Raw genomic sequence first — 13544 nt, 5'->3', positions numbered from 1 at the left:
TGTCAGTCCTGCTCCTCACAAGTAGGAATTCAGTCTTTTCCTGAGGCCAGGGCCAGGCTCACATCTGGATTTGTGCTCACGTACCTGGAAGGATGACAAGCTACATCCTTGTGTCAATTAGGTAAAGCTACAATTTCCTGCTGTTAAATAAAACAGTGCCCCAAATCTTGAGCTTCTAAAATAATGTAAAAACTTTTTTAGCTGTAGAGCACAGAGCACAGGACGAAACCTCCCTGGAGAATATGGTCCCGTTTCACTGAAGGCTATTTAGACACTGCCAACCCCCACTTTATACAGGAAGTTCTCCATCTTGACAATATTTATACATAGAGATAGCAGTTGCCAGAAATCATGCAAGGGAATCTCTACACTAATTATATTATGTGCGGCTTTGAAAAGTATTATCTCATTTCGTTCAGCTATATTTTAATAGATAAGTGCGTTTTTCTGAGAAACCAGTTTGAAAATAATTAATAGAAGGCAGTAACTTCTAATTACTCTGCCATTAGCACTCTATTATGAGTTAGTGTCATGCATTATTTACAAAATCAACCCAGAGAGATTGTCTTAAAGTACATAAGTATTTACATATGTATCACTCAGAGGAGATTTCTTTTCAGAAATGGAAAAGACAATCCAATCAGCAATTTTACTAGCCAAGCAACCCCTGGAAAGCTTTTCCTCAGATTGTCTTAATGCTGCCCCGTGTTCCAATTTCCATCTAGTTTCAAAATGTTTTAGGAGGATTCAGACTCAGCCCTGGCTCAACAGAGTACAGAGAGAATACTTCAAGCTCACTCCGGGGAAAGAAAAGAAAAAAGTCATGTTTGTTCTTTCTTACCTGAGACTGGGCTTGCAGGGACAGTTTCAGTTCTTCGTTGTCTGTATGGGTCATGGTGATTTTGCCGCAAGGTACTTTGTGAAGTTCGTCCCAGCACTCTTTGGGCTTGCCCTTGCAAATCAGGCCCAGGAGTCTTGAACTTTTGGTCCCACTCATGGCACATTCATAAAATGTCCCATTGAGCAAAGCCACAGAAAGCCACATTACTGGAGCCACCAATGAACTCAGAGTGATCTGACCGAGGACATAGAAGAAGCGGCAGCTGTGGCCCCTAGGGAAGATTTTCCTGGGATTCACACAGCAGCCTGTGAAGAGTCTCCATGACCTGTCGTTCAGAAAGAATCCCAGGATCAGTAACACCCAGGCAGGAGCAAGAAGGAAAACCAATCCGTACACCGCATTCTCAGTGCTGCAGGGACACTTAAAAGCCACGAGTGAAAAGAGACGCTCACCTCCCACAGTCAGCAGAGCCAAAAAGCTGTAGCCAATAACAGCTTTCCGGTTGAGGATGAATCTTAAAATCCCCTGAAAAGCATCCATGTTGGAGATACACAAAGGGAAAACGCTTTGCTCCTATTTATTGGCAGAGCAGCTGTGGCAGTGGCCGAGGGTGGAGCTCTTTCTTCGTTAGAAGCAACAGTCCTTCTCAGACTGAATTCAGCCAGATAAGGAAACAATGTCATTCCCTAGGAATGAATATTTCCCAACAGTGTTCAGATAATGCCTCCTACTGGTGGATATTAGGCCATGAAACTAGAGCCAAAACACTGAGAAGTAGAGTAAATTCAAAGTGAACAGCCTCCATTTTTGTGTTATTTCCATGTGGCTTGGATCGAGAATCAGAAAGAAATTGCGACTCTGCAGATAGTAATAGTCTAGGAATTTTCCAACCAGAGGAATCAACATTAGTAGAAATAGGGTTTCAGCCAATTGATTGAGAGCCATTGAATCAAGCCTCCTAGCCTAGAGTTTCATGATGGTATTTTTCTCTTGTTGCTTAAGACTTTTGCACTTTGACTTAAGATCTGGAAGATTCATTTTACATCCTCTTTAACTGACTAGTGACTTAAACCAAATTTTAGGAGTTGGGCTATCTGAAATTTATATGGAAAAGTTCAGGGAGAGTTTGAGTTTTGAATGAGAGACAAAATGAGAAGGGTCCTAATCATTTCTTTCCTAGACTTTCATAGTCTCTTGATTGGTATCTCTGCCTTTGACCTCATGCCCACCCCCATTCTCAACCCTAAATCCATCCTCTATGCTGACATAAAGGAGATCCCTCTAAAACAGAAAACCAGTTCCTCCCTAGCCTACTCACACCTTTGGGGCTCCCTGATGCCCACAAATTGATAGATGCCAACTCCCCCTGAACCTCATCATGGTATTTCATGCCCTTGACATGTTCCTTCTATCTGGAATATCCCCCCCACAACACACACACACCTGACCTTGTCCACCTGGCAAACTTTCACTCAATATTCATAAACAGGGTAGAAGCTTCTTATTCTGTGAATATTTCAAAGGTTGCTACCAAATATATAACATTGTACTTGCAGAGCTTATCATAGTATTGGAGTTATTTTTTTAATATCTATAGCTCCTCTTTAACTGTGAGCTCTTATAAAACAGGAACTACACCTTATTACATTTTGTATTCTGGGCATAAATACGGTGTCAAACACAGAATGGATGCTTACTCAATAATTCATTTTTCAAATAGTTATCGAACTCCACACTCCACTCAACAGTGTGCCAGGCACTGTGCTAGACAGGCAGTGCTCAATGAGTACTATTGAATGAATGAATGAATGAATGGTGAAATTTTAGTACTTCTAATTATAAATAATTTAAGGAAATTGTCCCCATATCTGTCCTACACTGCTTTTAATTTTAAAATTAAATTAATTAAGGCACTTGAAAGACAACAACAGTCAAGCTGACAAATTTCCATTAATGAACTTCAGATTCGAGGCCTGTATATTTTGTGACAAGGAAGTCCCTTGGACTAGAAGCCAGGGAACTAAGTTACAATGTAACCTTAGCCATGTCATTTTACTTCTCTGAGTCCCAGTTTACTCATTTGAGAAACTGGAGGTATACAAGAAATAGTCTCCAAGGCTTCCTCTGTCTCGACATTGTAGAATTCTTTCAGCTCTTTAAAACAGCAGACTTTTTTGAGAAGCTGCGTTATGACTCACTTATGTGCCTCCCACCACTAACCCTTGTTCCTTCTCAGAGGCTTGTCATCCTTGGTGTTACGGCTCCCTCCACTTCCCAAAACACACCCTTGGGTTTAATCTTCCCATGGCACCCTCTGCCCTCTGCTCTGTCGCCTTCCTGTTGTGGCAGGTGTGTCTTGGGTCCCTTCTAATTCAGGATCTTATCCTTTACTAGGTTCATGTGACAAACATTATGCTAGTATGCTGATGATTAGTAATATTTTAATTTCTTACCCTCCTAAAAGATATTCACTTTTGAAAAAGATTTTTTCAAAAATGATGCCTTAACTCTAAGTTTCATAAACCATATTGTTTCCACAGAAAACTTGTCCTTTAGGATACTCCATGAAAATAAAAGGGTTGAAGGCTTGCACAAGTCAGAGGGTCAGTAAATTTCAAAGCTGAGTGTGAACCCAGGCTCTCTGACTACACACTCCACGAGCTTAACCATTGTGCCTGGAAAAAGGTATTTGGGTGCCTTACTAACAGTTCTTTGTTCTAGACCAAGTTTTGTAAATTTTTTCCTGTTTACTAGGTTGCTTTCAAGATGTGCTTGGGAATTACACCAAGTGTGACCTGTAACAATTCAAGCAGAAATGAATTTTCCCTGATTCTAGACAAGAATCCTCTGGTGGAGTTTGTGGAAGAGCTCCCTGCTGGGCGATCTTCTCTGTGCTACTGCAGTTCACTCTGTGGGATTATCAATCAGAGAGGCCCTGGAAATGGTAAGGCACAGACTCTCTACTTTGCCAGGTATATTCATTAACTAGTGCTGTGTAACTACCCCCAAAGGTAGCCTCTTAAAACAACAAATATTTACTATCTCACACAGTTTCTGAGGATCAGAAATCTGGTAGCAGCTTAGCTAGGTGGCTGTGATTCAAAGCCTTTCACAGCTTAATGCATATGCAATCGAGCGGTTGGTCAGGGCAGCAGTCTCTGAAGGCTTGACTAAGGCTGGGAATCTACTTCCAAGCTCACTCACGTGGCTTCAGTGCCTTTCTCGCAGTCGGTTAGAGGCTTCATGAAGTTCTTTGTCACATAGGTCTCTTTGTAGATCTAATCACAACAGGTGCTGTCAACTCTGGGACAACGTTGGAGGGGACTACCTGAATGATAGGAGGCGGGGTCATTGTGGGCCATTTTGGAGGCTGGCTTCCACACACCTGAATTATTCATTGATTTAACCAAGACAGTGATCAGCGTCTGTTAAGAGGCACGGAGCATACACAGATGAACAAAACACAGTTATTGCCTTCAAGAATCTTCTGTCCAGTAGAGAAGTCAAATGACTTAGGGCCACGGGAGGACCTGGGGTGGGGTGGGGTGGGGTGGAGTGGGGTGGGAGGTGGGCAGGGAAGCTTTCCTAGGGAAACTCTGAGCTGACATCTGAAAGACAAAAAGCAGTTAGGTGAAGGTCTTGGGGTAAGAGGAAAATAATATTCCAGGTAAAAGGAGGACCTTGCCCAAAGGCACAAAAATAATATTTTGTTCAAGGGACAACGAAGTTGAATTAGTTCAGTGTGATTCACATGTAGATTGGGGAAAAATCAGGTCCGAAATAGGATAAAGAAGTCTCCAGCTTTTATGGGTAACAGTTGATTATATGTGCTGAATGACAAATATGTGTCAGACTTCATGTGGTCCCAAATATCCAAATAATTTCAATGTAGTCTTTTTGTTATTTTAACTGATTTTCAGTTAAAGTATGACAAAGACAAAAAAGATCTTACGGGGAAAAAATGAGAGTGAATTTAGCTTCCATATTTCAAAGTGCACTGTACATCCTTCTATTGGATGGTGAGCATCACAAAAGCATGGTTTTTGCACGCTACAGGAGCAGATAATTTGGTACACCAAAGTCTACGGTTTAACAAATGCAGGCTGGCTGGCCAGGGAATTCTTAATGAGAGAGGGGAGTGAGTCAGATAAGACTCAATAAATATTAATTAACTGCCTACTAGACCCAGGCTTTTTCACTTATTATTTGCTTTTACTAGGTATTTTTTTAACATTTTTATTGGAGTATAATTGCTTTACGTTGTTGTGTTAGTTGCTGCTGTATAATCAGCTATACGTATACATATATCCCCATATCCCCTCCCTCTTTCATCTCCCTCCCACCCTCCATATCCCACCTCTAGGTGGTCCCAAAGCATGGAGCTGATCTCCCTGTGCTATGCGGCTGCTTCCCACTAGCTATCTATTTTACATTTGGTAGTGTATATATGTCCATGCGACTCTCTCGCTTTGTCACAGCTTACCCTTCCCCCTCCCCATGTTCTCAAGTCCATTCTCTACGTCTGTGTCTCTATTCCTGTCCTGCCCCTAGGTTCTTTGGAACCTTTTTTTTTTTTAGATTCCATATATATATGTTAGCATACTGTATTTGTTTTCCTCTTTCTGACTTACTTCACTCTGTATGAGAGACTCTAGGTCCATCACCTCACTACAAGTAACTCAAATTTCATTTCTTTTTACAGCTGAGTAATATTCCACTGTATATATGTTCCACATCTTCTTTATCCATTCATCTGTCGATGGACACTTAGGCTGCTTCCATGTCCTGGCTATTGTAAATAGAGCTGCAATGAACATTGTGGTACATGACTCTTTTTGAATTATGGTTTTCTCAGTGTATATGCCCAATAGTGGGATTGCTGGGTCATATGGTAGTTCATATGTACAGTGCACTTTGAAATATGGAAGCTAAATTCACTCTCATTTTTTCCCCATAAGATATTTTTTGTTTTTTGTCATAATTTAACTACTAGGTATTTTTTACTAGGTACTTTTGCTTATATCTTATCTATCCCAATGACTTAAAAATAGCTGAACAGGTGCTCTATGAGGGTAGGTCAGCAATATGCTGCTCTTATGTGAGTATATTTTAATGAATAGAGAAGCAAGCCCTAGGGTTTACTTCAGTGTCTGGAAAATGAGAAATGCTTTATCGTGGAAAAGAAGGCCTGGGTATCAAATATTCATGTCTATAATTTCAATTTTTAATTTTATACTTATAATTTATTTAGTTGGTGTTTTTTCACAGCTCTCAAAGCCATAAGAAATTGCTAAATGTTGTTAGGACAAGTGATTATGTTATTGAGCTAATGACAGAGTGATTTATAGCAAGTCAATTGGAGAAAAATCATTTTAAGAAGCCATTTATCCTTGGAAGTTCTGCTTGGCAAGGCACATTGAGTCAAGGCTATCTTCGAGTTGGGAATTTGTGTTCTTCCTGAGATGGAGCCTTACTTTAGACCTGCACTGTGAGCAAAAAGGAGCCCACATCCTGGGCTTGCCCCAGAATCAAGCAGGTTGAGCCTGTCCTGGACCACCCCTCTCTTTGCAGACTCACACACAGAGCTGACCACAGCCAGATCATCAATGGAGGACACACAGTAAAGGGCCCTTCATCCACAGAAAAAGCTCTTTTTTTTTTATCATTTTGTAAAGAAAGTCAGCTCTTTATGGGGTAAATCAAACTGAAAATAAAGACAGAAAAAATTAGAGGTTGTTTTTTTTAAAACCTGAATGACTCAGGCCTGTTTTTTTTTTCTTTTCTTTTTGTCTTTCCTAGGTTCATTTGGCCGCTGATGTTACATTCTTGCAAAACAGACTAAAAGGTGACAGTGTGACAGAAATAGGAATAACATTTCTGAAAAAGCTGGATGAGGAAAAATACAGATGGAAAAAATGAAGAATAGCATGCAAAATGCCACAGGCTGGCTGGTTGGGCAGTTAATAGTAGCTACACATATATAGCCATAGAAGTTTTGAATTGTTTAATAGCATGGGATTTAAAAGACTTATAAATCAGCCAGAAATTTGAAATGCAGGGCACTAAGATTTAAAGCTGTTTTTCTCTTTGCTTGTAAATCACACATTTTCAATCTTGAGTCCACAAGATTTCATATACAAATAACTCCTTGTAAAATAGTAAGCATGAATTCTACATATTACATAATCCATCCTAAGAGAGTTTGTTTTTTTTCATTTTCTTATGGTAATGAAAAAAAAGTATACGACCTACACAGTTGGTGTATTTATCCCTTCTTACTGGAAAAATGGATGAAATTATACAATTTCAATGTCACTATATAAAGACAGTTTCTAGATACTGTATATTGCATTCTCTCTAGGAACAGTACCATTTTGTAACAATTTTCCATATTTTTGAGAAGCTGTAGATATGACTTTTCTCATATATAGGCTTGGCTTACAGCTTTGGCCTCCTGAAGCTACTCTTGACTTGTAATCATCAAGGCAAGCTATTTATTTCAATGCTAATTCTGAAATATTTTAAAATAGCATTTAATTTTAATTCATTTAATTTTTAGATAGCTGGTAATAACAAAATTCCTTCCTTTTCTCAGGAAATATTACTGATGGTCAGGCCAGGAAATAAAATGAAAGGTAAAGAATGTTTGAGAATACTTTCTTATCCCAAAGCTTATGCGGTTAGAAATTTTAGTATCATTTTTATCCCCTAAAAATCGTACAAAGTATATTTTGTTTGTGACCAGAACATTTTTTTAAATTCAAAATGTACTGGATTAAATAAATGATAATCTTTACCAGACCATAAGCATATAGCAGTCCAGAATCTACTAGGCTCTGCAGAGAACTCAAATTATAAGTAAAAGTACCAATTAGGGTGGCACCATCAGTTAAAACTGGTGTAAGTAATAAGGTAGTGGTAGACCTCAACTAGGTCTCAGGATCCTGAAGATACAGTCCCAGTTCTGTTTCTAGTGGCTTCAGCTGATCCTGACTAGTGGCTAATCCTGGGCAAGGCACATCATCTCTCAGCCTCTCTCCATCTCTGTCTCTCTGTCAGTCTCTGTCTCTGTCTCTCTCTCACTTATCTGTAAAATTAGAGGATTGGATGTAGTAAATATCTAAAATTATATCAGTGAGTTTAAATGACATAAACAACCACCACTGAAATTCTACACTTTTGGACTTTAGAAGGCTATGGGGAAATTGTTTGTTCCCCACCTACTCAGCTAGCTCTTCAAAATGACATTGAGGTAGGTACTAAGGACAAAATAAGGTCACTGGGGCAGCTGCAGCATCAATGGAAGGACTTTCAAACCAATACCACAGAAGACCAGGAGTAGAATCTGGAAGAAGAATGTTATCTGATATCAGAAGTGATATCGTAAGCCATGGATTTTAAACGGATGCCTTCAAGGATGTTTGTCGACAATCCACCCCAAAACTTATTTTGGGATGTTTCCATCTTCTGCTCAGTTTCCTCTTTCTCCTCTATAGTACGCTCACCCCTCCAGAAACCCAAGATATTCATGTCTAAGGGTCTCCCTCTGAAGTCAGCACTCAACAAGCTGTCTTGAAAATGTTCCATGCCTTGGAATATTCTCCTACTTGTCTACACCTTCATCTCCTTTCTTTCCCAACCCAGCCATCAAAATTCGCTTCTCCCAGTCCTTTTATTACCCACCCCCCGAAGGCAGCTAATCTGATACTCTCTGTGGTGCTGAGTGTTGGAACTGGTGATTGCTTCAAGATGGGGTTTGTTCTCCATACTTTTTTGTTTTCCTCACCCTGGAGAGGGAGGCAAGTCTCCTGGCATTGAATTTATGCTATGAAAGGTGATCTATATAACCAAGAGAATGGCTCGTTTGTATTCAATCTTGAATTGCTCCATCTTGAAGAATGAAAGAATCTATAAAGTGCTGTTCACTAGAATTATGAGAGACACATATATAAATTTTCTAATAACCACATTAAAAAAGTAAAAGGTAACATAAATTTTAACAACATATTTTATTTAGACTAATTATCCAAAATATTATTTCAACTTTTAGCTAATATAAAAATGATTATAGACATTTTACATTCTTTTTTATACTAAATCTTTGAACTCTAGTGTGTATTTTACACTTTTAGCACATCTCAATTCAATGCTAAGTTTTCAAAGTTTACAGTAAAATGCAATCCTACCAAAACAAACTGTGTTTAGTGTTGTTTAGTAGCTTCAGTTTTTAAATCCAAATTAATTAAAATTAAACTAAAATAAAAATGCATTTCCTCAGTCACACTAGTCACATTGTAAGTGTGCAATAGCCATATATGGCTGCAGCTACTGTAATATGTACACAGGTCTAGAATTCCCAGTCAAAGATCTATTGGATCTCCTTGACCTTGGACACAAAGAATAAGTGGGGAGGATCCAGGTTCATGGAGAGGGAAAGAGGAGATGAATAGAAAAGATAAAAGGTAAGGAGAAAGAGAACATCAGAGATGCATGAAATTCTATCTCTTCACAAACTGAATGAGGATTCATAGAAACAAAAATGCTTCATAGTGAAGAAAGGTTGCACGCCACCCCCTGGGCTCCAAGTGTATTTTCATTGCCTTTGTGTAAAGTTGAGTCTTCACACAAAAAACTTGTGGAAATTGCACAGTGTAACTACAGAGTTATATACTATTTTTATTTCATAAAAGCCTTCACTCTGAACCTCAAACCTTAATAAATGCAGAGATTTCTGTCATCTTGGCAAAGCCAAAGGGAAGAAAGGTTTGGGACAGAGGGATAGTTTCGTGCTATTCAAATGACATCACCAGATGGTTCCTCGAGCTGTTTTCTGAGGAGACCTGCCTTGGTTGCCTGTTCACTGTTTAAAGATGCCAGGAATCAGACATACTTCCCTCAGCAGCCTGCACATTTATTTATTGTCTTCTCAAATCTCTCAGTTTCACCCATTAGTTATTGGAAGCCTGGATCTCTTTAGCAGTTGGAATGGACTATTATGAATAAGTGGAAAGTTCCCGCTTCTCCTTGTTTATGAAGGACCAAAGCAGAAATTTGGAAAACCAGACCCTTGAAGTGCAAATATAACATTAAAACTTTTGTAAACAAAGAGGTCCCTTTAACCAAGACCTGCTAAATGTTGAGTAACACAGCAAATGCTGAAAGATATAATGTTATTCATTGTTAAGAGTCTCTGGAGTTGGGACTGTAGACTCTGGGTGATTGTGAGAGTTCACAGCTTCATCCACCAGCTATGGAGCCTAATTCATTTCTTCTCAGTAACACTGAAGGAGTCCCTGGCGAAGGCACCCTCCCAGTCCTAGAAACTTGGGACAACAAAAGACTCGCCTTTTAAAAAATGAGCCAAGTTTTCTTTACATGGCTTGGTTGCGTATTCCTTAAAAAAATCTGTCCAGTTGCTGCACTTCCTCATTCTGGTAAACCTTCCAGAACTTTAACTGGACATGACCAATGGTCAACCTACAGTGGCTATGGCAAATAATCAGCAGACAGAAAAGGGATACAGCCAGTATAATGTACCCCTCTAATGATCTGAAAAGGAAACCGTTCTTATTCAATCAGTAATAGTTACCCTAAAATTGAAAACAAGCCATAGCCACAACAATCATTGGCAAAATTTTATTTTTCAAGTGTTTCACTGACAGAAGACAAACAAAAGGCATCAACCATTGGAAATCCTTCACTAAAAACAGTTAAGAAATAAATGTCCTAGGATAATTCCTTGTTCTCCCTTAAACTCAGACTCTGTTTTTCCCAATTAAATCTTTCTTTGCTTTTCTTCCTTCAGTTTCTTTTGTCTTCCACTTTTTCTTCTAGGAGCTCTGTTTCTACTACATACACTTCTCTTTCTTCCAAAGAAGTTTCCCTGCAACTCCTTTACTTCCTTTTTTATTCTCTGTTTCAGTTCCTTTATTTTAATTATTCTTCATGTAATGGACATTTGTTGGTTGCCTGTATGTTTCCCTGTCCCAATAGAATGGCATATTTCTGTTCAGGTGCCCAACATTTTATTAGGCAATGCAACCCATCTACTTCAGAGGAAGTCATCCATATGCCCAGCTTCATTGCTATTACCTAGGTACAGTGGCTCTTTCCCAGTTTAAAGTCTTGCTAGCCAGATCTAAGCCAATCGTGGCATGGCATTCCCCAGACCACAGTCATTGCGGCTGACATAGGGAACTTAGAGCTCGTGACCACTGGCCTCAATCTTCACTGTGAAGCAAGATTCATGGTCTTTGTGGAGATGGAGGGGGGGTGGAGGCTGAATGGACTGAAGAGAAGAAAAACCTGCCTGTTACATGAGGCAAATACATTTATTATATTCCTTAAGTAGTAGAGTTGGGTTTCTGTTACAGTAAATGCAACAAGGTTCATTGCATGATAACTATGTGATAGGTCAGATAATTTGCAACATATTGGAGAATACCAAAGAGAATAAACTGCTTATTATTACACTTTTCACATGGTTGAATGCTCAATGAAATAAAATTTGCATTGACAATAGCTCTTTTCCTCACAGAGAGGAAAAGGTTACAGGACAGAGAGAATAGATCTAGCATTATGGTGTGCATCCACAGAGCACAGGTTCCAGAAAAAGTAGATTTCATAGAAAAAAGACATTTTCAATCAGTGGTAGCTCTTAAAAAAAAACTCATACATTTCAGGTTCTTCCTTCAACTATTTCTACTGGAAACTTAAGTCACATCCGGAGTCACTTGAGGATTTCCAACTCGGAATCCTTCTGATTTCTGGAGCCTCCCGAGTGGCCTGAATCTTTCTAGCCAGCAGACTGTACTTAGTGGCTTGCTATTTCCTTGTAGCATGTGAACCACATAGATTTTAATGACTTAAAAGAGGAAGTGCTAATTCCCAGTGGTCCGTATATGCCAAACAATAGAAGCATCTGGAAATGCTGCTTTCTTGGTTTTGGATTCAATTAAGATTTTCATCAGGTGCTAGGCACGTTAATTATGTGGTATGTCACTTAATTTTCATAATAATCTGTGAGGCATTAAGTTGGTAACAGGGAGAGAAAAGGAGTTGGATATGAAAGTTGGATATGAAGTGGAGGCTGGACGAGGACACCTCCTGGGGCAGGTCACCGCCCACCCTCTCAGCAAGCACACCCGGAAGTAGAAAACACCCCAGGCTTCAGCTTGCATGACTGTACACATGCCTGGGGAGAAAATACAGGTCACCTTTACTTCCCCTGTGCTCTAATGAACCATTCTCCACCCTCGCACCAGCACAAAGGGGATAACAGCCTCGCTGCATGCTCTGACTTGAGACTCCACCTGGATCAAAAGCGGGATTCCCTGTGTCTCGGAAGGAGATTGGGAAATCCAGCTCTTTTAAGGAGCTCTTCCCTGCAGCGGGCACTAGATTAGTGGCTACAAAGTTGCCCCAGGGACTCCTGCATTCTGAAACTGCTGATGGTGTACACAGAAAAGGGACCACTGGGGCTTTCCCTGGTGGCGCAGTGGTTGAGAGTCCGCCTGCCGATGAAGGGGACACGAGTTCGTGACCCGGTCCAGGAAGATCCCACATGCCGCGGAGCGGCTGGGCCCGTGAGCCATGGCCGTTGGGCCTGCGTGTCTGGAGCCTGTGCTCCGCAACGGGAGGGGCCACAACAGTGAGAGGCCCGCTTACCGCCAAAAAAACAAAAAACTAACACAAAGAAACAAATCCCCATCCTGAATGTCAGCAGTCCCTAAAAACTATAACCTGTGTCTGCCTTGTGACTACCTAAGACATTTCAGACAGTTTGGAAGCTCTCCAGGTCTAAACAATGTGCTTTTCAACCCCCTTGAGAGGTGGGAAATTGCCTCTTTAAACTTTTCTAAACAGCCACCGGGTGGAGTCCTTCATGAGGATGTCAAATCAAAATGAATGAACTGGGGGGAAAAGGAGGCCAAAACTAGTTGCTTGAGTTTACACAGCTCTGGGGACAATTCTTTGCCAAGAATTCAACTTCTCCAGGTCCAATAGTTTCTATGCATGGACTGGGCAAAGATTTGTGATACTCTATAACTGAAAGTTAAATGTACTTGAACACGATGATATGCCTGGTAGCTACCTTTTAGAGGTAAAAATATTTGCAGCAAATCTGGCTTGGCAGCAGGAAGATAGACCATACAATAACTCAGAGAGTTCTTTCCAGCTCTGGGATGGTGGATTTTATAGAAAAAGCTACAAAGATAAAAGTTTAGTACCAAACATGGTCTTGGGGATTATCTAAAGTATCCTGCTTTCTAAAAAATTAATAAAGTTACTGAGACCTGAAAGGTTGATAATGGTGTCAGGAGGAAGACCCCAGAGCAAATAATTACTAGTCTATAGATTTGCTTATAGAGACACAGGCACGCTCTAGCTCCCACTACATCCTCAGGAACCTTTCTTAGTCACTTATCCACCTTCACCTTTCACTTGGCTCTTTCTCATAAGCCTAAAAGTATGCTCAAGTCTCCACCATTCTAAAAAAAACATTCTCGAGGGCTTCCCTGGTGGTGCAGTGGTTGAGAGTCTGCCTGCCGATTCAGGGGACGCGGGTTCGTGCCCCGGTCCGGGAGGATCCCGCGTGCTGCGGAGCGGCTGGGCCCGTGGCCCGTGGCCGCTGGGCCTGCGCGTCAGGAGCCTGTGCTCCGCAGCGGGAAAGGCCACAGCAGTGAGAGGCCCGCGTACCGCA

General features: G+C 40.5%; 2 protein-coding genes across 2 annotated transcripts in view; one reads left to right on the top strand and one right to left on the bottom strand.

Annotated features, from left to right (window-relative positions):
• The window catches only part of CALHM5 (calcium homeostasis modulator family member 5), a 4604-nt gene extending 3206 nt beyond the window's left edge, over positions 1 to 1398 (bottom strand). Inside the window, exon 1 of the mRNA XM_007454995.1 lies at positions 842 to 1398. Within this exon, the coding sequence (XP_007455057.1) occupies positions 842 to 1381 (540 nt within the window). The 5' untranslated portion in view covers positions 1382 to 1398. The remainder of the gene's footprint in view (positions 1 to 841) is intronic.
• A 2151-nt stretch (positions 1399 to 3549) lies between these two features.
• Positions 3550 to 6782, top strand: TRAPPC3L (trafficking protein particle complex subunit 3L). The gene is given in 3 exon segments (XM_007472390.1): positions 3550 to 3763; positions 3765 to 3785; positions 6641 to 6782. Coding segments are annotated over 3 exon segments (297 nt in total). The 5' UTR covers positions 3550 to 3607; the 3' UTR covers positions 6761 to 6782.
• The last annotated feature ends 6762 nt before the right edge of the window (positions 6783 to 13544 follow it).

This window comes from Lipotes vexillifer, unplaced genomic scaffold (assembly GCF_000442215.2).
Source record: "Lipotes vexillifer unplaced genomic scaffold, Lipotes_vexillifer_v1.1 scaffold18, whole genome shotgun sequence".
In the NCBI taxonomy this organism is placed as follows: Eukaryota; Metazoa; Chordata; class Mammalia; order Artiodactyla; family Lipotidae; genus Lipotes; species Lipotes vexillifer.
The sequence above is the reverse complement of the archived record's forward strand: the minus strand, read 5'-3'. Positions and strand labels throughout refer to the sequence as shown.